General features: G+C 36.2%; 1 protein-coding gene across 2 annotated transcripts in view; it reads right to left on the bottom strand.

Annotated features, from left to right (window-relative positions):
• The window catches only part of NDUFAF2 (NADH:ubiquinone oxidoreductase complex assembly factor 2), a 224,191-nt gene that overhangs the window by 84,273 nt on the left and 114,902 nt on the right, over positions 1–25,016 (bottom strand). For both annotated transcript variants that reach the window (XM_064376008.1, XM_064376009.1), the window contains one exon: positions 405–494. In XM_064376008.1, coding sequence (XP_064232078.1) covers positions 405–494 — 90 coding nt within the window. The remainder of the gene's footprint in view (positions 1–404; positions 495–25,016) is intronic.

Below are 25,016 nucleotides of genomic sequence, written 5' to 3'. Positions count from 1 at the left end.
GAATTATAAAAGAGAAAACTAAAAGTTTAAGTTACTTTGCAAGTTCATGTGTATAGTGAGTGCCAGAAACAGGATTCAAATCCTAGGGTTATGCAAGTGTAGCGTCACCATATGAAAGTGAGTGCCTGCTTAAATTTTGCATCTTAGGATTTTTGCTTGCCTCACCTTAGTACCAGTTTTTCTAATGCTTAATAGTTCTTTTTGCTATACATGCATCCCCGTACTAAAAGTTGGCACCTTCACAACTTTCAAAGAATGCAATGTTAAAAAAAACAAAGTTTAAAACATTCAGACAGTAAAATTTTTTTTGCAAAGAGAAACATTATATAATTATGTATGGTCTTATTGAGTTTGTATATTGTTAAACAACCTCCCATGAGATTCTACTAAAAGCAGAAACTTACCTTCCCATTCTGTTGGAATATCCCCTGGTTCATAGTCTACTTCTTGTTTTTTTGCTGCTTCTACAATTCTTTTCTCTCGAATAGTTTGTCCTATAAGACAAAAGTCATTAATACATTTTTAAATATATGATACAGTACTTACTATAATTAATCCTTTAATATTGCATAACCCCTTATATGGTTAAAGAATTAAATTAACAGGAAGAGAATAGATTCCATTTTGAATTAGGTATATTACAAAAGGCAAATTCTAAACTACTGCAATAATTTCTAATTATCTACCACAGCGTACAAAAATTAATGGTAGGCTTGGTGCAGTGGCTCATGCCTATAATCCCAGCAGTTTGGGAGACTGAAGTGGGTGGCTTGCCTGAGCTCAGGAGTTTGAGATCACCCTGGGCAACACGGTAAAACTCCATCTCTACTAAAATACAAAAATTAGCCAGGTATGGTGGTACACACCTGTAGTCCCAGCTACTCTACTTGGGTACCTGAGGCAAGAGAATTGCTTGAGCCTGGGAGGCGGAGGCTGCAGTGAGCTGAGATCATGTCACTGTACTCCAGCTTGGGCTACAGAGTGAGACTCCGTCTCAAAAAAAAAAAAATTCTAAATTCAACGTACAGAAAAAGAGTAACCAATCTATAGGGCACTAATGGTCAATAAAAATATTGTAATAATCAACAGAGAGTTCAACTCCTTCTGATTTACATGTATATATCTTAAAGGTACCAATGGCTGCTGCAATCACCCAATAAAATTGATATTCATGACTGTTACTAAGTGTGTAATGGACCAAAGACCCTGCAGCCACCCTGTCCCCAATACATTGACAAACCAAGGGAACCAAGCCATGGGTTGAATTCCATGGCCCATCTGAATCACTCCTTCTTAAGGGAACTTAAAAGAAGAATGACAAAAATTGGTCATTGGTTTGGTTACGGCTATGGTGGATTGAAGGTCACCACTTACAAGCTACTAAGTTCATATGCCACAATGAGAGGCCAACTGCTGCTGTTTTGTCTCTCTTTGATCTTTTATCTTAATTTCAAAGTCTATTGTTCTTCAGATGAGAAATTAATATCTGGAGTGGAATAGTAGCAATGTAGAAACATGAAAGCAGAGAGAACAGTAAAGGAAAAGTTGGTGAGAAGTCAAGAATGGAATGAGAATGCCTAATGCTTACATTTCTCCATTAATAAAAAGTTGATTAGTGCATATTTTAAGTTTATACAGAAGGCATAAAACTATTAGTTATTTTCTTCTGTTTTCAGAAAATCTTCATTATATCTTTCAAAGCAGCTTTGTCAAAATGGTTGCTTCAAAACATGTTCCTTTCTCATTGAAACTCTGAGCCTGCAGAAACCAGGTAGGCTTTCTGCTACCTACTATTTAACAAGTGTGCCTGCCTACTCCAGGGAATGTGAGCTGAGACAGAGAAGTCATCAATGAGCAATGACAAAGGGAGCAGCATGGCTTAACAGTGATCAGACCAGTCAGGGAGAGAAATTTGGACCTTACAAAATACTACTTTCTCTTACCACTCCTAGGCCAATCTTACACTATGCTAAATATACTGACTTACATAATTAAAGAAATCAACCTTGATACCTACAAATCTCTCTCTTGCACTACCTGATATTCTATTAACTGTAAATTCCATTAAATGTGGACAGGAAACTCCTGGGAGTGACTGTGCAGGAGAAAGAAAGACATAAGAGGAAAGCCTGAGAAGGCTGAATGGCTAGTTTTATTTCTTCCATCTTAGCAATATTAAGTGTAAGGCTGGGAGTTCATAGACAACCCATTCAGGCTAATAAACCTTAAGAATGTGGTTAGGGAAGTTCTGCATTTCGTTATGAAGTCATTTAATCAGGTGGATTTAATCCTAATACAGAAGTTCCCCAAATTCTACAAAGAGGAGTTACCTTTTGCTCATCTTACCCAATAAATTTACAGTAGGACAAGGGACTGGTAGTAAAAGTTGTAGGGACAAGGATTAGGGTAAAAGGAGCCTATAACAATGACAGCTGCATTTCTGTCATAGTAGAGGCTCAATATATGTACATGTATTTTACTAAAACACTATTCACATTCACATATATAAATATATCATAACAAGTTACTATAAATTTAGCATTTGTAATTTAGCACACATTAAATTATGCTTCCATGACAATTTTCAAAATGTGTTAGTCAAATACCTATGTCTTCATATAGTCCTTATCTAATTACCAAAATGTAAGAGTATCTTTTTGGAGTAACAGTTATAGAGAGGAAAACTATTGTCTAAAATAAAAATTGAAATACATGGGATCCTAAAAGTACATGTATGATATATAAGTTTTTAAATGTACATCAATAAAGTTTAGCACATGGGAGAGGATAGACAGGTCTACAGTTCTCAGTAGCACTACTAAATGCATATATATAACAGGCATATCTGCAACAAAACAAATTAACTTTTTATTCCTACTCTTAGGTCTATCAACTTCATGTAAGGTCTCCCAAGGATTAAATCAAAAGTTATACCTATCTCTCTCTCTCTCTCTCTCTCTCTCTCTCTCTCTCTCTGTGTGTGTGTGTGTGTGTGTGTGTGTGTGTGTGTGTATGGAAAGACAGGAAGAGTAATTAATGAGCTAGTTTAATTTCAGGACAATCACTGAGTAAACCTTTGTTTAGAAATAGGTGACATCAAAGATGTGTTTTTAAAAGTATACATCTTTAGAAATGTAAAATAAAGCTATTAGCTTATTAAATAAATTCTTTGTAATCAGACATGTTTATCTCCTCAATAAATTACTGTAAAACTACTCCCTTTTTTTGGAATAAATGCTACTTGTATAATTTTTATGAACTAGGAATGGAATTTATGCCACCCACTGAGCAAGGAATTATGCACAAACTGTACACTTACTGATACTAATATGCTTTCATGCAGTATTTGTAAAGACAATCCTTATCATAGTAAAAAAATTTCCATCCTCGTGAATATAGCAAATTTAAGTACCTGCTCAAGTATCAAAATTTTAGGATCTGATTTACAATTAAAAATTAACTTAGTAACAAAAACATTTAATCCAATATGTGTAGGTTCAGTGAGTCCTAATACAACAAAATAATTGACATTGGTAGACTCAATGAGTATTATTAAGTAAAATAGTGCATAGTTGTTTTATTTAATACTAAACAATATTATATTTAATTGAAACACAGAATGAATTCAGGAAGGTGGTAATGGTCAACAATCTATGGATTTAAAGACTGTAGATATAACAGTATATTTTTCCAAACTTTAAAAACTTTAAAGTTAGCTGATGTCAAGTCAATTGTCCTAGGAAGATAGCAGATTTCCTATTTCTTTGTTTAGAAAAATATGGAGCCCATTTAGTTTTTAAAAAAAAGAAAGGAAGAAAAAATAATAAAAGGTGAAATCCTGAGGCATATCATAGATGACAAAGGTTTAGGTCAAAGACAGATTTCACCTTTTCTACTGAACTTCTAAGGATAGAGTATGAGTACCCTGGACACAGACATAGGAAGGAGACTCCAGAGCAGAATCCTAAACTTCAGCCATTGAAGTACCATCTTTGCGATTTTTGCCATACCTTACAGTACTATATCTTAATATTTTTCTTTACAGTAATTTGCATTTTTCTTCAATACTCATTTTTATCTTTCCCTAAAAAATATTCATGAAATCACTGACAATGTATTAGTTGTATTTTTTGCTCACCTATAAAAATAGATGTAAAAAATGTAAAGGGTTGTCTTTGTGTCATCTAAAGTCATCTTGTAGGCCACACTTGGGAAACCACACTGCAGACCACATTTTTTTTTTTTTTTTTTCCGAGACGGAGTTTCGCTTGTTACCCAGGTTGGAGTGCAATGGCGCGATCTCGGCTCACCGCAACCTCTGCCTCCTGGGTTCAGGCAATTCTCCTGCCTCAGCCTCCTGAGTAGCTGGGATTACAGGCACGCGCCACCATGCCCAGCTATTTTTTTGTATTAGTAGAGATGGGGTTTCACCATGTTGACCAGGATGGTCTCGATCTCTTGACCTCGTGATCCACCCGCCTCGGCCTCCCAAAGTGCTGGGATTACAGGCTTGAGCCACCGCGCCCGGCCCAGACCACATTGTTTGAAGAGACAGGCCCAGCCACATATATGGTGATACAAGGCATAAAAACCAATATAACCAGTAGGAAATTCCTACGGACAGGGAATGGTGTTGAATATCAAAGTCTTGCTTGGATTATGTTTACCCTTGATTTCATAAAATCCTGTAGTGTACAACAATGTTTTGTTAGGTTTGAAGGAAGAAGGGAGAGCTCCTAGATTTCCAGAGAGAGGCAGGGAAAAAAAAAACAACACTAACATTTATGGCATGTTTACCATGTGCCAGACAATGAACTAAGATTTAGCTCTGCATGAGTAATTTCATTTAAGCTTTATAATGCTATGAGGTACTATTATTACTTCATTTTAATGAACCATTTATATATTTCATTTATAAAGAGATTGAGGCTTAAAAGAACTTAAGACATTTACTTGGTAGCAAACAGAAATCAGGATTTGAACATGGGTCTTTTGACTCCAGATCCTAGACACTTAACCACTAAGATATGTTGCCAGACTTTCAGATAACTACAAATGTTACATCTTTAAACTGACTAGATTTCAGCTGGTAAAATACAAGGGCTAAGCTAAAAAGCAAAAGTCACTGCCATTTCTTAAAAGATTAAAAAATAAACTATTTCTTTCCAAAAAAGAAAAACGGAAAAACTACTGCCTTTCATTAAGGTGTTTCAGAATGTAGAAAACACATCTTAAATCACTTAACTTAATCCTAATAATAGTCATTAAAACTTCACTGAAGAAGATTTGGAAAATACCAAAAAGTAGAAACAAATTAAAATGATCTGTAAGCACATGACCCAAAATATCATATTAACATAATTATTCTATTTCCTTTCAGTTTATTATAACTAACAGATCATAAATACACAACACATACACTTGTGCACATATATTTATAAGATTAAAGGTGTACCTATATCCTTTTTCCTACCACATGGAAAATATGAAAATTTTCATGTCATTGTTCCATAACTTACAAAGAAAAATCAACATTCAGTTTCTGAACTTGTTCTGACATTCTGAGGAAAAAGAAATTTCTTGTAAAAATGTGTTAATAACATTTCTTTTGTTCAACTGTGTTTAAAATGTGAAGATAAAAGTGAAAAAGACTGCCTTGTTAAGCACAGGCCGTAAAGCAAGTTAAAAAAAATACTAAAAATGAAAATTTATGCCAATTAAAGATATGTATCAGATATGCCATACAAAGGCAGTTTTACAAATTAAGGCAGAACTTCAAGACCAGGGGAGGAAGAAAGAGGTAAAGTATAGTGATCCATACATTCTTTATGTTAACATGTAATGGATTTATTAGTGATATTTTAAAATGAATTAATAAACACTTAAAAATTCTCACTTTTATGTGTTTAAAATAAATGTTATTGTATATATTTAAGGGATATAACATGATGTTGTAAGATATGGATAGACAGTAAAAAGGTTACTAAGAGTGATGCAAATTAAAACATACATCATCTCACAGTTACCCCTTTTTGCGTGTGGCAAGAGCAACTAAAATCTACTCATTTAGCATGAATCCTACACACAGTACAATTTTATTACCAGTAGTCTTCATGAACATTAGATCTCTAGATTTGTTCACCCTATATATCTGCTATTTTGTATCCTTTGACACACATCTCCCTACTCCCAACCACCCCTTCCTGTCCCAGGTGATCACTGTTTTGTTCCTGGTTTCTGTATACAATCAGCCCTCTGTATCCATGGGTTCTGCATCCACAGATTCAATGGACCACAACTGAAAATATTTGGGAAAAAAATGATAAAATAACAATACAACAATAAAATAGAAATTTAAAATACAGTATAACAACTATTTACATAGCATTTAGACTATATTTGGTATTATAAGTAATTTAGAAATAATTTAAAGTATATAGAAGTATGTGGATAGGTTATATACAAATACTATGCCAAGTTATATGAGTGACTTGATCATTGCAGATTTTTGATCAAAATGTTTTGGTCAAAAATTAGTTGATCATATATGTTTAGATTGATTTCTAGGCTCTCTATTCTGTTCCACTGATCTATATGTCTGTTGTTATGCCAGTACCATACTGTTTTGATTACTATAGCTCTGTAATAAAATTTTAAATCAGAAAGCATTAAAAAGTGTTTATTAATTTTAAATCAAGGTTGCTTCCAACTTTGTTTTGCTTTCGCAGAATTGTTTTGGCTCTCTGAGGTCTTTTATGGTTCTATACGAATGTTAGGATTATTTTCCTAACATTTGTGAAATATCTGTGAAGAATGCCATTGGAATTTTGATAGAGATTGTGTTACATATGTATGCTGGTTTGAGTACTATGAACATTCTAACAATATTAATTCTTCCAATCCATGTGCATGGGATATCCTTCCCTTTATTTGTGTCTTCTTTAGTTTCTCTCATCAGTGTTTTACAGTTTTTGGTGTACATATTTTGCACCTCCTTTCTTAAATTTATTCCTTAGTATCTTATGTTATTTGATCCTATCATAAATGGGATGCTTTCTTGATGTCTTTTTCAATTAGGCTGTGTATTAAAATGTTAATTTTTGTATGTTGATTTTTATATGCTAATTTTTGTATCCTGTAACTTTATTGAATTCATTTATTAGTTCTAACAGGTTTTTTATTTTTTGTAAAATCTTTACTTTTTTTTTTAACATATACAATCATGTTTTCTACAAATAAAGATAATTCTATTTCTTTTCTGATTTGGATGCCTTTGATTTCTTTTTCTCATCTGATTGATCTTGCTAGTACTTCTAGTACTACGTTGAATAGAATGGGTAAGAGTGCTTGTCCTTGCCTTGCACCAGATCTTAGTGGAAACATTTTCAGTTTTTCTCCATAGATTATAATGTTAACTGTGCATTTTTAATAAATGGCCTTTATTACATTGAGATATTTTCCTTCTATAACTAAACTGTTGAGACTTTTTATCAAGAAAGGATATCAGACTTTGTTGAAACTTTTTTCTGTACTAATGATGATCATGTAGTTTTTATCTTTCATTCTGTTGTAATGTGTCACATTGATTTGTGTATTTACCAGTCTTGCATGCCAACAATACATCTCCCCACTTGGTCCTGGTGTATAAGCTTTTTGATGTGTTGTTGGATTTGGTCTGCTAATGTTTTATTGAAGAGTTTTGCACCAATGTTCATCAGAAAAATTGGTCTGTAGTTTTCTTGTGATGTCTTTGTCTGGCTTAGGTATCAAGGTAATGTTGGCCTCATAAAGTATGTTTGGAAGCATTCTCTGTAGCTCTATTTTTCAGAGGAGTTTAAGAAGTATCAGTATTATTTCTTCTTTGACTGTATGGTAGAATTCAGCTGTAAAGCCATCTGGTGTTTGGCTTTTCTTTGTTGGGGGTTTTCTATTACTTCTTTAATCTCTTTATTAGTTATTGGTCTGTTCATGCTTTCTATTTCTTCCTGACTAAATCTTGGTAAGTGGTATTTTTCTAGGAATTCATCCATTTCCTCTAGGTTACCCAATATGTTGGTACATAATTGTTCCTAATATTACCCTTTTCATTTCTGAGGCATCTGCTATAATTTCATCACTTTCATTTTTAATTTTGTTTGAATTTTCTTTTCTTAGGCTGCTTAAGGGTTTATAAATTTTGTTTTCAAAAAACCAACTCTTTATTTTATTGATTCTTTCCATGTTTTTTTTGTTCTCTATTTGATTTATTTCTGTTCTGATTTTTATTATTTCCTTCCCTCTGCTTATTTGGGGTTTAGTCTGTTCTTTTTATGGTTCCTTAAGGTGTAACATTAGACTATTTCAAATATTTATTGTTTTTAACATAGGCATTAATTGCTATAATGTCCCTTTTAGAAATGCCTTTGCTGCATTCCATATGTTTTGGTACGCTGTGCTGCCTATGTCATTTGTCTTAAGACATTTCAAAAATTTCTCTTTTGATTTATTCTTTGAAGAAGATCTCTTTGGGTTCAATCTATTTGGGAATCTCTGACCTCAGAGTGTCTGGAGAGTTGGGTTCCTCAGCTCAAGGCCTTTCAAAACTACTATAAGCACCTTGGACATGAGGTATAGGTTCACTCTCAAAGGCACAAGTGAATGCAATTCTCCCACTAAGCCAGGGTCTATTGCTCTGAGGCACACTCTAGCATCTTGGGTGCAAGGGCTGGGATATAGCTGTGGTTCTGACCCTTTAGTTTTATTTTTTAAAAAAATCAATACATATTCCACAAACAAAGTTCTCTCATAATTATGAAGAGTCTAAAGGAATTCTGAAACCAAAATGTTTGAGAACTATATATACCACTGAAAAAAACCAGGACTCTATAAAGCCACAGCAATAAAAAATATAGATAAATAGATGGATAAATAAAAATTGGGGAGATAAAACGGCTCTTGCTTACCATGCTGATAAACAGCAAATGTGAAACAAGTATTTTCAGAGTTGGAAAATCATTATTTTCTAATAATTATCATGACTGGTTCTGGTAAAAATTACTAATGGAAGGGAATTGTTTTTGTTTTTATTTAGAAAGTTTCGCTTTCTTCTGCATATAGTGTTCTTACACATATGAAAGCTGCACAAGACATTATTTAAAGTATGGTTAGAAATAAGATTTCTAATTTTACTACTTACAAATGCTGCCTTCCTAGGATTTCAGTGACCCTGTAGGTAAGTAAGACTCTTAAAGGTGCCTGTGGCAGGAAACACCAATGGTTCTTAAGAATGAAACAGCAGACTCAGGCATCTCTCCTTTCCTGGGCCACTATTCCTTTCTTAATTCATTCACACAGGCCAGGAGAGATGTTTGGGCACCTTTAATCTTTACAGTTCAGATTTTCAGAGCTCACAAGATATCTAAGACAGTGAAGGATGGATTTTCTTCGACTAGTACCAAATCAAAGGTAGAGGGCTATAGAGCTGTAACCCACAAGCATATGTAATCCTTGGTGATAGTTTTCAACCGGTTGTCTACTTCTAGTCCAATATTTTCCATTGATGGGGTAGCATGAGGAGAGATGAGTGTAATTTGGAGGTGATTTCGGGGTTGAAAGAAAGGTTGGGTTGAGTGAGGTGACACATTTCTGAGACAGATGTTTCCTTGTATATAAGCAAGCTTCAGACTTTTGATGCCTGACAGGAGCCCCTGGCTTGGAGGAATGGTGATCAAATAGGTAGGACAACCAGAGTAAGATCCTTATAGTCTGACTGATGTCTGTCCTTTTATAGCAGCGGCAGCAAGCAGTACAACCGGGAGATAATTTTAAATCAGTTTGTTGACTGGTGGTGATGTATAAAAGACTGAATTCTGCATACAAAAGGAGGTTTAGAAGTGTCAATGCATAATGTATAAAAGTGAGAACTATTGAAAGCCAAGTACCACACTACATATATGTAAGTCTTAGAAATGTCTAACATTTTACTTCATTTACTTCCTTTCCATTACTGTGGTAATCATACATTGAAAACTGTGTTTTTAAAAACAAAGAAATAACAAATATAATATTGAAAAATCATTTTTGTTTGCTGGCTTTCAAACTTTGTTATTCTGAAACACTGCAAATAAAATGAACACCAATTAAGAGCACTAAAATAGGAATTCTTATACTGAAAGCCATTTTTACATATGACTTAAAGTATAATTTGACTAAAGTTACTCAGATGCAGCATCTATTTATTAAGAACTTGCTGTGCACCAAACAATGTTTAGGTTCCTTTCATGTTTTATCTTTTATCTTTAAAACAGTCTTCTACAGATGAGAAAAAAGAGGCATAGGGTAGTTAACTTATCCAAATGTTCACAGCTGATTAAAGTAGTATAGCTAGCATTTGAACCCAAGCATTTCTATGACTCCAAGCATAAGCTTTTACTGTTTAAGATTTTTAAATTAGCGTTTACAAAGTTTGTATATAGTATTATTACAGATACCCAATTAAAAACTAACATTGTATTCATGACTAGCATAATCTATTATTCCTTATAGTGATTAAATTATCTGACATGTCCTACATATACTTAGGTGAACATGGAAGACTATCTCCACAGATAATATATTTTTAAAGCAATTACAGAAGTCTTAAAGATAAGCTTTTGGAATTTTTAAGACTGCCAACTAGTTCAATGGATTATCTAAAATCTTATTAGCTTTCTCATATTTACAAGTGTTCTACAAGGAATCTCAACTTGTTCTATCACAGAAAATCCAACATGATATCAAAATGCTTGGTTATTCTGAAATGCTTTATATACTATGATTTAGCCTTTCATATCTGAAAAGATAAAAGGTCTTAAACTACACCCAGAAAGACGACAGAACAATTCCAAGTAATCTATTTCCTATATATATATATATTTTTTTTTTTTTATTGCATTTTAGGTTTTGGGGTACATGTGAATAACATGCAAGGTTGTTGCACAGGTGCACACGTGGCAGTATGATTTGCTGCCTCCCTCCCCTTCACCTATATCTGGCATTTCTCCCCATGCTATCCCTCCCCAACTCCCCACCCCCCCACTATCCCCCCTCCCCCCCAACAGACCCCCGTGTATAGTGCTCCCCTCCCTGTGTCCATGTGTTCTCCTTGTTCAACACCCGCCTATGAGTGAGAACATGTGGTGTTTGCTTTTGTGTTCTTGTGTCAGTTTGCTGAGAATGATGTTTTCCAGGTTCATCCATGTCCCTACGAAGGATGTGAACTCCTCCTTTTTAATGGCTGCATACTATTCCATGGTGTATATGTGCCACATTTTTCCTGTCCAGTCTATCATCGATGGGCATTTGGGCTGGTTCCAGGTCTTTGCTAGTGTAAACTGTGCTACAATGAACATTCGTGTGCATGTGTCCTTATAGTAGAACGATTTATAATCCTTTGGATATATGCCCAGTAATGGGATTGCTGGGTCAAATGGAATTTCTATTTCTAGGTCCTTGAGGAATCGCCACACTGTTTTCCACAGTGGTTGAACTAATTTTCACTCCCACCAACAGTGTAAAAGTGTTCCTATTTCTCCACATCCTCTCCAGCATCTGTTGTCTCCAGATTTTTTAATGATCGCCATTCTAACTGGCGTGAGATGGTATCTCAATGTAGTTTTGATTTGCATTTCTCTAATGACCAGTGATGATGAGCATTTTTTCATATGTTTGTTGGCCTCACGTATGTCTTCTTTTGTAAAGTATCTGTTCATATCCTTCGCCCATTGTTGAATGGGCTTGTTTGTTTTTTTCTTGTAAATCTGTTTTAGTTCATTGTAAATTCTGGATATTAGCCCTTTGTCAGACGGGTAGGCTGCAAAGATTTTTTCCCATTCTGTTGGTTGCCGATTCACTCTATTGACTGTTTCTTTTGCCGTGCAAAAGCTGTGGAGTTTGATTAGGTCCCATTTGTCTATTTTGGCTTTTGTTGCCAATGCTTTTGGTGTTTTGGTCATAAAGTCCTTGCCTACGCCTATGTCCTGAATGGTTTTGCCTAGGTTTCCTTCTAGTGTTTTTATGGTGTTACGTCTTATGTTTAAGTCTTTAATCCATCTGGAGTCAATTTTAGTGTAAGGTGTCAGGAAGGGGTCGAGTTTCTGCTTTCTGCATATGGCTAGCCAGTTTTCCCAACACCACTTATTGAACAGGGAATCCTTTCCCCATTGATTGTTTTTTTCAGGTTTGTCAAAGATCAGGTGGTTGTACATATGTTGTGTCGCCTCCGATGCCTCTGTTCTGTTCCATTGGTCTATATCTCTGTTTTGGTACCAGTACCATGCTGTTTTGATTACTGTAGCCTTGTAGTACAGTTTGATGTCCAGTAGTGTGATGCCTCCCACTTTGTTCTTTTTGCTTAGAATTGACTTGGCTATGCGGGCTCTCTTTTGGTTCCATATGAAGTTTAAGGTGGTTTTTTCCAGTTCTGTGAGGAAGGTCATTGGTAGCTTGATGGGGATAGCGTTGAATCTGTAAATTACTTTGGGCAGTATGGCCATTTTCACGATATTAATTCTTCCTAACCATGAACATGGAATGTTTCTCCATCTGTTTGTGTCCTCTCTTATTTCGTTGAGCAGTGATTTGTAGTTCTCCTTGAAGAGGTCCTTTACGTTCCTTGTTAGTTGTATTCCTAGGTATTTCATTCTCTTTGTAGCAATTGTGAATGGCAGTTCCTTCTTGATTTGGCTCTCTTTAAGTCTGTTATTGGTGTATAGGAATGCTTGTGATTTTTGCACATTGATTTTGTATCCTGAGACTTTGCTGAAGTTGCTTATCAGTTTCAGGAGATTTTGGGCTGAGGTGATAGGGTCTTCTAGATATACAATCATGTCGTCTGCAGATAGAGACAATTTGACTTCCTCCTTTCCTAATCGAATACCCTTTATTTCTTTTTCTTGCCTGATTGCTCTGGCTTGAACTTCCAGTACTATATTGAATAGGAGTGGTGAGAGAGGGCATCCTTGTCTAGTGCCAGATTTCAAAGGGAATGCTTCCAGTTTTTGCCCATTCAGTATGATATTGGCTGTCGGTTTGTCATAAATAGCTTTTATTATTTTGAGATACGTTCTGTCGATACCTAGTTTATTGATGGTTTTTCGCAGAAAGGGCTGTTGAATTTTGTCGAAGGCCTTCTCTGCATCAATTGAGATAATCATGTGGTTTTTGTCTTTGGTTCTGTTTATGTGGTGAATTACATTTATAGACTTGCGTATATTGAACCAGCCTTGCATCCCCGGGATGAATCCTACTTGATCATGGTGGATAAGCTTTTTGATGTGTTGTTGTAATCGGCTTTCCAGTATTTTATTGAAGATTTTTGCATCTATGTTCATCATGGATATTGGCCTGTAGTTTTCTTTTCTTGTTGAGTCTCTGCCGGGTTTTGGTATTAGGATGATGTTGGTCTCATAAAATGATTTGGGAAGGATTCCCTCTTTTTGGATTATTTGGAATAGTTTCAGTAGGAATGGTACCAGTTCCTCTTTGTATGTCTGGTAGAATTCGGCTGTGAAACCATCTGGGCCTGGGCTTTTTTTGGGTGGTAGGCTCTTCATTGCTGCCTCGACTTCAGACCTTGTTATTGGTCTATTCAGGGTTTCGACTTCTTCCTGGTTTAGGCATGGGAGGAGGCTACTGTCCAGGAATTTATCCATTTCTTCCAGGTTTTCTAATTTATGTGCATAGAGTTGTTTGTAATAATCTCTGATGATGGTTTGAATTTCTGTGGAATCTGTGGTGATATCCCCTTTATCATTTTTTATTGCATCTATTTGGTTATTCTCTCTTTTCTTTTTTATTAGTTTGGCTAGTGGTCTGTCTATTTTGTTGATCTTTTCAAAAAACCAGCTCCTGGATTTATTGATTTTTTGTAGGGTTTTTCGTGTCTCTATCTCCTTCATTTCTGCTTTAATCTTAGTTATTTCTTGTCTTCTGCTAGGTTTTGAGATTTTTTGATCTTGCTCCTCTAGCTCTTTCAATTTTGATGATAGGGTGTCAATTTTAGTTCTCTCCTTTCTTCTCATGTGGGCACTTATTACTATATATTTTCCTCTAGAGACTGCTTTAAATGTGTCCCAGAGATTCTGGTATGTGGTGTCTTCGTTCTCGTTGGTTTTGAAGAACATCTTTATTTCTGCCTTCATTTCAGTGTTTATCCAGTCAACATTCAGGAGAAAGTTGTTCAATTTCCATGAGGATGTGCGGTTCTGGGTTGGCTTCTGAATTCTGAGTTCTAACTTGATTGCACTGTGGTCTGAGAGACTGTTTGTTATGGTTTCCGTTCTTTTGCATTTGCTGAGGAGTGATTTACTTCCAATTATGTGGTCAATTTTAGAGTAGGTGTGATGTGGTGCTGAGAAGAATGTATATTCTGTGGATTTGGGGTGGAGAGTTCTGTAAATGTCTATTAGGTTTGCTTGTTCCAGGTCTGAGTTTCGTCCTGGATATCCTTATTAATTTTCTGTCTCGTTGATCTGTCTAATATTGACAATGGTGTGTTGAAGTCTCCCACTATTAATGTGTGGGAGTCTAAGTCTCTTTGTAAGTCATTAAGAACTTGCCTTATGTATCTGGGTGCTCCTGTATTAGGTGCATATATATTTAGGATCGTTAGCTCTTCTTGTTGCATTGATCCTTTTACCATTATGTAATGTCCTTCTTTGTCTCTTTTGATCTTTGTTGCTTTAAAGTCTATTTTATCAGAGATGAGAATTGCAACTCCTGCTTTTTTTTGCTCTCCATTTGCTTGGTAAATCTTCCTCCATCCCTTTATTTTGAGCCTTTGTGTATCCTTGCATGTGAGGTGGGTTTCCTGGATACAGCACACCGATGGGTTTTGGCTTTTTATCCAATTTGCCAGTCTGTGTCTTTTGATTGGGGCATTTAGTCCATTTACATTTAGGGTTAATATTGTTATGTGTGAGTTTGGTCCTGTCATTTTGATGCTAGCTGGCTGTTTTGCCAATTGGTTGATGCAGATTCTTCATTGTGTTGCTGCTCTTTACCATTTCGTGCGTTTTTGGAGTGGCTGGTGCTTGTTTTTTTCTATGTGTAGTGTCTCCTTCAGGAGCTCTTGTAAAGCTGGTCTGGTGGTGATGAAATCTCTGAGTACCTGCTTGTTCACAAAGGATTTTATTTTTCCTTCACTTATAAAGCTTAGTTTGGCTGGATATGAAATTCTGGGTTGAAAGTTCTTTTCTTTAAGGATGTTGAATATCGGCCCCCACTCTCTTCTGGCCTGTAGGGTTTCTGCTGAGAGATCTGCTGTGAGTCTGATGGGTTTCCCTTTGTGGGTAACCCGACCTTTCTCTCTGGCTGCCCTTAGTATTTTCTCCTTCATTTCAACCCTGGTGAATCTGATGATTATGTGCCTTGGGGTTGCTCTTCTAGAGGAATATCTTTGTGGTGTTCTCTGTATTTCCTGGACTTGAATATTGGCCTGCCTTGCTAGGTTGGGGAAGTTTTCCTGGATAATATCCTGAAGAGTATTTTCCAGGTTGGATGCATTCTCTTTGTCACATTCAGGTACAGCTATCAAATGTAGATTAGGTCTTTTCACGTAGTCCCATATTTCTTGTTGACTCTGTTCATTCCTTTTTACCTTGTTTTCTCTAATCTTCCCTTCTCGTTTTATTTCATTGAGTTGATCTTCAACTTCTGATATCCTTTCTTCTGCTTGGTCAATTCTGCTGTTGAAACTTGTACATGCTTCGTGAAGTTCTTGTGTTGTGTTTTTCAGCTCCATCAATTCACTCATATTCCTCTCTAAGTTGTCCATTCTCGTTAGCATTTCATCAAGTCTTTTTTCAAGGTTCTTAGTTTCTTTGCATTGGGTTAGAACATGTTCTTTTAGCTCACGGAAGTTTCTTATTATCCATTTTCTGAAAGCTGATTCTGTCATTTCATCACACTCATTCTCCGTCCAGTCTTGTTCCCGTGCTGGTGAGGAGTTATGCTGCCTTGTAGGGGGAGAGGTGTTCTGGTTTTGGGTGTTTTCATCCTTTTTGCGCTGGTTTCTTCCCATCTTTGTGGATTTATCCGCCTATTGACTTTGTAGTTGCTGTCTTTCTGATTTTGGTAATTTTAAGTCTGCAGCAGCTGAACTCATAACCCCCCTTTTCTTCTCCCCAGGTGTTCTGGCCCAGGGGTTTAGCACTTTATGCTTTTCAGCTGTGTTGCTACCATTTTCCCTGCCCACGAGGTGGCAGTCTAGTCACACTCAGCCTGCAGAGGCTTCACTGAGCTGCTGTGGGCTCCGCCCAGCTTCCGTGTGAGCTTCCCTACAGTCCTGTGGGTGTAGTTAGAACTGCTTCCGCTATGCTGGCCTGCTCCTGCAGTGACGGAGTCTCTGTAGTGGCGGGTTGTCTTGGTTACAGAAAATTGCCCTGGGAACTGCAGGGTGTTTCCCGATGGAGGACGCCCCTCCCCCACAGAGCTGGACCGTCCCAGGTTCAGCCGTGTTTCCAGAGGGGCCCTCTTTGTCTGGTAATCTCTTGGCTTGCCTCCTTGCCACAGCTCCCCTTGCTGGCCCAGAGGGGACACAGTCTCGTTCACTTTGTTCAAGGAGCCGCTGCTCCCCGCCCCCCGTGCAGGCCGAGCGGCTGCTCTGGTCCAACCAGCGGCGCTGGGAACCCGGGGAGCTTCTCCGCCTGTGAATCTCCTGGTCTGTGGGCAGTTAAAATCCGCTGCCCTGTGTGCCGCAGCGTCAGCCGAAGCAGCGGCTCTGAGATTCGTGGCGCTCCCTTGCCCGGGGGTCTCCTGGCTTGGCTCCCTGCTTCAGCTCCCCTTTCTGGCTCAGAGGGAACTCTGTCTCTCTCGCTCTGCATAAGAAGCCACTGCCCCCCGCTCCAGGGCGTAGGCTGAGCGGCCACTCTGCTCAAACCAGCGGTGCTGGCGACCCGTGGGGCTTTTCCTCCTGTGAATCTCCTGGTCTGTGGGCAGTAAAAGTCCGTCTGGAAATGCGGCGTCCACTCACCCTCTGCGCCTTCTCTCGGAGCTGCAATCCCGACTTCCTCCTAAGCGGCCATCTTGGATCGATCTCCCTCTATTTCCTATATTAGTGAAAATGTCATGTGGTACGCTTAAAGCAACCAAATATTCTGTTTAAACTGGACTTCATTCATGAATTTTTTAAAGCCACAAATAAAATTTTAATCTCAAAGTACATAAGAATATCACAATTTAAGAAAAAAAGATAACCTATTGTAAATTTGTATTTGTGCTTTCCACAAGGACAATAAACTCTTATTGACTGTTAATTTTTAAAAGTACCATGAGAGCTTTATATTCAAACAAATCTTTAAAGTTCTAAAAACATCTGTAATTCAACCAACAAATATACACTGAATAGTCTACTGCATTAATCTAAGATTTATAATTAAGCAGGTTCATTTTCTGATTATATTCCCAAATCAAACATGTAAGTCATAGAAATGTCTAGCATTTTACTTCATTTACTTCCTTTCCATTACTGAGGAAATCATACATTGAAAACTGTCTTTAAAAAAAAGAAATAACACTTACATATTATGTTGAAAAATCATTTATTTTTCAAAATGAAAGGCATTTTTGATCCGCTGAAAAAGCACAGTTGCAATTGCACCTGATCTACTCTCCAAAAGAAGGTAACCATTCAAACAAAAAACATAAATGATGAATGCATGACTATTTAGTCCATGTAATAATGTGTTCACTCTGAAGAGCTGAAAGAAGCAGCCATTTCAGGTTTTGATTGATGTGTAGGAATCAGCTTTTGAAAGTACTCCATTCACTTAATACATTCTATACTTCTTTGTAAAGCTAAATTATCTCCAATGTATGAAGTATATTCATAATTGAAAATTTGAACATTTAACAAAATATCACAAAAATGAATATTAGGTGATTCTGCTATGAATGTATCTAAATTATAACATGAGTTAATGTGTCTTAAACACACACAAAAAGGAAGGAAAAAAGGCGGGGCTGAAAATTTGTTTAGCTAAATTAAATAGGCTTTAAGACATTATAAAGAATTTCAAGTTTTAACGAAACTATTTTATAATAAGAGAACATTTATGAATGTGATTGGAAATCTTATTTAATAGTGACTCAAGCAAACAAATTCCAATCTGGTATACTCTTGATATAAAAAAAACAAAAAATATAAATAAAAAGAACATTTTCTTCTTTCAAAATTAGTAAATACTCATAGTGTGGTATAAAATAATATAATCAAGTATTTAATTTTCACTTTGAAAATCTAATTTGGACTTGGGGCTTTCAATATACAGGTAAAAAGAGAAGGAAGGAAATAATTTAAAATGATGGCAAATATTACTAGAATTTAGAGAATTATAAAATTATAGTACTTATAAAGCTTGAGCCAAGCCCAAACTTTATTTTCAGATTTGAAATGTAGCAGATACAGTTGATTATGTGATTGATTTCTAGACCCAAATGGTTTCACAGAAATCAAGTACTTGGTCATTAATCATAGACCATAAAAGAGTCAAAGACCGTACTGTTATCCATTGTTACTAATTCACAGAATATGAGGCAGTTTTAAATATGAATAATTTAATAAAAATAGAGTGCATTTTGTGGTACATTAGTCTCAATTTTAAAAAATTATATTTATTAATCCATGAAATTACTAATACCCTTCATTAATCTATTTAGTTAGCCACCAGGCACCACTGATCACTAATAAATAGAAACATATTCTGATATAGAAGGAGACCACATAATCATCTAATGAAATATGATAGTTATCAAGTTAACAGGAACTACACTAGTATTTGTGAACAGATCCCCAAGCTCAAAAATTGGATTTAGCTGGTAAAAGGCTGGGGTGTCAATAATTCTCAAACTCTTGTCATTAAAAATGTGTTCTTTAGAGGTTCAATTTACAAAACTGTTCAAGCAGAGCCTCTCTGGTTGAGGCAGGGGTCCAGAGTACCACCCACCTTTTCTTTCCTCTCCTTAAATGTGATTACCTCCTCACACTCTTAGGAGTCTAAGGAATCCTGTGAAAATCACTGATTCAGATCAAGTATTGTACTTCTGAGATTCCCAGTCTGTCCGGGAACATATAACAAAATCAAGATCTTACCAATGGGCAGAAAGACCACCATTCATTTACTTCTTTCCCTATACTGTTTTTCATTTAGTTAGTCAAGCAATCTGTCACAAACTACTGAGTAACTGGTAGCAAGACAATGTAGGACTTTTCCTACAGTTCTGTTCTTCAAGAACATATAAAGCCTACTTCAGCTGTGAATCTATGATTTAAAGCTGGAACTTGATTTAAGGCTTGTTTCCAGTGTTCAGAAAGGATGAGTTCAGTGAGAAGTCATTTTCTCACGTTGGCATAAGAAGTGCTTAGGAGGAGACAAAGAAGTCTGAACAGCAAGAGGGAAAAACAACACTCCAATTCACTTGTCATCAAGGAAGCAGGCCTTCACTGGGGAGGCATTCTTAATACTTTGAACCCCTCAGAACTGGATGCTGCTGTGAGGGGAAGATTTAGGTAGTTTGACACAAATTATCAGCAGTGAAAGGAAAGAAAAGTTCAGCAAGAAAAATTTTTATATAGTACCATATTTTTTGTTTGTTTGTTTTTTTGAGACAGAGTCTTGTTCTATTGCCCAGGCTGGAGTACAGTGACATCATCTCAGCTCACTGCAACCTCAGCCTCCTTGGTTCAAGTGATTCTCATGCCTCAGTCTCCTGAGTAGCTGGGATTACAGGGAGACACCACCACGCCCAGCTAATTTTTGTATTTTTAGTAGAGACGGGGTTTCACCATGTTGGCCAGGCTGATTTCGAACTCCTGACCTCAGGTGATCCACCGCCTTGCCCTCCCAAAGTGCTAGGATTACAGGCTTGAGCCACCGTGTCCGGCCATAGCACCATATTATTTTAGTCATTAGTTTAAACTCTTCCTATGACAAACTTTTCCCTGGTTAATAACTAATAAAATTGGATGACATGAATTTTACCTTTGTTCTCTATTTTAGTTCGCTGGTAGAAAGATATGCTAATAAGCTGTGATTGCACCAAAAAGCAGGCAGTAGAAGCATGAAAAACAAAAGTTGATTCCATTTTGCGTGTGAAGGCTGTAAAAAGACCATTAATCTTGCTATTTTTACCTACTTATTCCTTATTTCTCAATGATGCTCAAAAAGATAAACACTATAGCCACAAATAGTAAGATCTGCAACAAGGTATTACTTTAAGATGGGGGTCTCCAAAAATAGAGTGCATATAAAAGTGAAGCCTGCCTCTCTACTCAAGGATGTACTGGTAGCCCATGCCTGGATATTTACCTACAAAAGAATCAAATAATTGGAGTTGAAAAATTCTTTATTTTTAGTAGCAAATGACAAAACTTAACACTTTTTCCCTATTCCTTACTACTTTCTTATAAGCTTCCAGGTTCTGAAGATCATGTAATTTAGTCTAATTTAGCAATATATAAATAATATTATGTTAATTTGGCATATTAATATTATCTGATTCATTTAAGAGATGAGCAGAATTATATGTATTGAGCAACAATTATGTATATGGTATTATTAGGCAATTTATTTTTACTTTCTTGTTTAATTCTCACAACAATCTTCACTTTCATAATTGAGGAAACTAAAGCTCAAAGAAAATTTAATGGATGAGGAAAGGTGTGTCCTGAATTATGTTTAATTTTTACATGGAAATTTAAGAAAATGTACTAACAAAATCACCTCCTATACTACAAAAACAGTGTCCACATATAGTCAGGTTCACACTGTCTCCCTTTTTAATTTCTGCCTCCTTTTCATAATTCATTTTACAACCACTTCACGTATACTTTTCACACTCTCCCTTTGCTTTATGCTACAGAACAACCTAACTATTCTGTGACAATAGCACCACTTATTGGCTGGCAAAGGTATTGGAATAATCTGAAATCAGTATCCGCTTTCTTACCTTTAAAAAGATAATGCATAATTTGGGCTCGCTTTTTCTTCTGCCTTTTTTATTTCAGCTGACTCACACCTACCTGAAAAAGCATTTTTCTCACATATACATATATCTCCTATTTTTGTCTTTCATATCTGCTTTCAAAAACACGTAAAATTACTTATCTATTGATTTCACTGCTAATCACAATGTTTGTTGATATGAAGCAATTAAGATGAATTGTGAATTAAAAGTGATTTTTGAATTATTGTGGAAACAGAACAACAATTTATAACAGTTTCTATTTTAAAATGTGTTGAATTTAAACAAACTACACACATGGAACTTTTAGGATTCAACTGATTTGTAAGTTGGGAAACTTGTCATATTACTAAAACATATAAATGTATAGTCTTCTGTTGTGGTGTACAAGGTAAATAAAGGAATAGAATGCTAAAACAAAGCAATACTATATATATTTTCCTCCTCTTAAGAGTTAATAAGGGCTGGGCGTAGTGGCTCACGCTTGTAATCCAAGCACTTTGGAGGCCAAGGCGGGCGGATCATCTGAGGTCGGGAGTTCAAGACTAGCCTGACCAACATGGTGAAACCCTGTCTTTAAAAAAAAAAAAAGAGTTAATATACATTTTCTTGTCTTGTGGTATTTGAATCTTAACCACTACATATAATGGAACATTCAAATATTTGTTGATAACAATGAGGTCCACTGCTACTTTGAAGTGACCCCTTTAAAATTATACTAATGGTATAAGAGAGAATAGCTCCCATTATTTTAGCTTTATCTCTACGATGGAAACTAACAGGATTACATCTATAACTCTAACCACTCGATGAACTCCAATCATAAACTTTTGTTTAAAGCAATGCTCTCTACTTGTATGTCTTTATGTTTCTGCTACACAGAGTTCTGTATCCTCCTGTAAAACTGAGCTTAGCAGGGGCTGGGCGCGGTGGCTCACGCCTGTAATCCCAGCACTTTGGGAGACCGAGGCGGGTGGATCACGAGGTCAAGAGATCGAGAACATCCTGATCAACATGGTGAAACCTCGTCTCTACTAAAAATAAAAAAAATTAGCTGGGCATGGTGGTGCGTGCCTGTAATCCCAGCTACTCAGTAGGCTGAGGCAGGAGAATTGCCTGAACCCAGGAGGCGGAGGTTGCGGTGAGCTGAGATCGCGCCATTGCACTCCAGCCTGGGTACCAAGAGCGAAACTCCATCTCAAAAAAAAAAAAAAAAAACAACTGAGCTTAGTATTTAGTCCCTGAAATGGTCCTACCTTTATAAGTAAGGCCTATAAGTTCCTGCCTGTGAGAATTTTACATTGAAGCAGAGGAACATGTAAGATATCCCAAGTCAATTTGTCACTATGAAGTCATTTTTGTTGCTGGTACCAATTAAGTAGTAAGGGGGTTTTGTTCCTTGAATTTTGCCCTGTATCTCAGTTCTATAAATCGTTACTGAATGCTACTGAGAGTTGGTCTAATGGCGACATCAACTGCCCAGGTGTAGACCATTTTCCTCACTGTTAGCTATTCCTGTCTCACAAATCACCTGCCCAGGACTATTCTATTGGCTCCCTGAGACTTGGAAACCCATGGTCTGGCCTGCTTGACCAGTGGTTATGATATCCACCTCTCCCAGGTCTGAACTGCTCTTTCTTTCAAATCTGTCAAATATTTTGATAGGACTGTTATTTTACTCATTTCCTAATTCAAAAACTACAGTTGTTTTTACAATGTGAATATACTTAACAATATTGAACTGTACCCTTAAAACTGGTTAAGCTGTTATATTTTTATTTTATTTTTGCTTTTTTCTAGAGATAGAGTCTCACTCTGTCACTCAGGAATGAGTACACTGGCATGATCATGATTCACTGCAGCCTTGAACTCCTGGACTCTAGAAATCCTCCCACCGCAGCCTCTGGAGTAGCTAGGACTATAGGCACATGCCACCTTGCCCAGCTAATTTTTAAATTTTTTGTGGAGATGGGGGCTTGTGATGTTGCCCAGGCTGGTCTTTAACTCCTGGCCTCAAGCAATCCTACCACCTCATATTTTTTATTTTTTACCACAATTTTTAAAAATTTTCATTATTTTTAAAAGTTCAGTTTTTTTTTCTACTAGTCCCCTCCCTGACAATGCAAACTTGCAACAAAATATATTTTATTTCAATATTTCCCTTTATTTTATATCCACACCAAGATCTTCATCCAGGTCCTTCTCATTTCATGTCTACATTAATTTTAAAAACCTAACCATATTGCATTCTGATGTCTCTTCTTTACTGTTCAGAAGTCCTTTCTTTAGGGAACTACTCCGTTCCATACAATCCTACTTTGTCCATAGGGTTTGTGTGGGACTATCACCCTTCTACCTAGAGGTAGCAATGTAAACCAAGTTTGATCCATGGTATTCTATCCTTTTAGCCACATAAACTATTTCAGGGATGGGTACATGACCTGTGCTGAACCAATTAAGAGTGTTCCTAGAACTTTTGCTGGTGCTTCCAGGAAAAGATACTTTCTCAGCTTCTATGATCATAAGCTATAAAGACCATGGAAGATCTGGGATTGCTGGGCCATTTATTCTACTACGTGGAGAAAATCTATCTATGAATAGATTTTCTCAATTCAGAATCATGTTATGAAGATGGTGCATATCCTGATGATATGGAGCATTTGAATCTAGCTCATTTCTGTTCAGTTATATTTTCTAAAATATTGTATTAATTGAGATTGGCTAAGCTGCAGTAACAAATAGACTCTAAAAACTAAGTAGTTAAATAAATAATTAGAAGTGTATTTCTTTCTTATTCAACAGTGCTGGGTGAATGTTCAGCTAGGCCATGCAACTCTTTCCACATGGTCATTCAAGGATCCAGGCTGATGGCTATTGAGTCATTTTCAACACATGACTTCTAAGGTTTCCCTGAACACTGCCATTTCATTTATGGCCCAGGCCAATGAAGTGACTCACATTTCTTTCATTTACAATGCACTAGAGAAAACTTAGTCACATAGCCACATTTAATTTCAAATGGAGCTCCTAATGGTAATTTGTGTGTCCATAAAGAAGGAAAAAGTAGATTTTGGTAGGAAGCTTGTGGTCTCTACCACAAATACGTTCCTGAATAAAGCCAAATCAATAAAAAGGATGAATAACAGACAATAACATATTTGCCCCAAAAAAACTGGTTTTATTGAATTAAAAACTTGATGGGATATCATTATCCATAATTCAGTGTTATTATAAGAAATACTCCAGAAAAAAACTTATCAAATTAATCAAAGTACATTATCAAGAATACTTGTTCATTACAATACATAGCGTCTATTTATAAAAACCATAGGAGAAAGTCACATCAGACACTAGTATTAAGGATAGCAGAAAATAACAAATATAAGTTTTCTCTTTCAGGACCAGGAAAGATTAACAATACGGACCTAGTGTTATTAAAAGTGTAGTAAAATTAACAAGATCTTATACTGTTTGGAATATAAATTGAGCAGTACGAGTTGTGTGACAAACTGTTTCCTTTTCTGGACATACTACCAAGAAGCTTAGGGGCATGACCACGAGTGCTCTAGTGGGGTAATTATATAAGATTTTGTATTTTATTGCTTGATTTAAAAAAATAAGTAACATATCGTTTTTAGAATGAAAGCAAAATAAAACTATTTTTATTTTTGGAAAAGAAAAAATAGTTATACTCCTCTAAATAGTTGTTTGATTGATCTCACAGCTATCGTGAAGTTCTGACTTAAAGGCTTCTCCTTTTTGAGTTGGTTGCTGCAAAGCTCAGAATTGCATTTGAGTCCACTCTTAGAAAATGCATAGGTAATTAGAGATTATATCTCAGTGCCTCATATCTAGTTCTACTTTTTCCCCACCCTGACTTTAGGTTCCTCCTTTCACTGCAATTTTATGGCTCTGTCTTTGAGTCTTCAATCTTATGTCCTTTCTGGAAGAAGAAAGAGAATGATCTTATAATAGTTTTATTGTACCACAATTCTAACACTGTCCCTACACAAAACTCAATTCTACAATGCATTTTT

The sequence above is a fragment of the Aotus nancymaae genome, unplaced genomic scaffold (assembly GCF_030222135.1).
Source record: "Aotus nancymaae isolate 86718 unplaced genomic scaffold, 86718_ANA_hifiasm-v0.15.2.pri h1tg000014l, whole genome shotgun sequence".
In the NCBI taxonomy this organism is placed as follows: Eukaryota; Metazoa; Chordata; class Mammalia; order Primates; family Aotidae; genus Aotus; species Aotus nancymaae.
The sequence above is the reverse complement of the archived record's forward strand: the minus strand, read 5'-3'. Positions and strand labels throughout refer to the sequence as shown.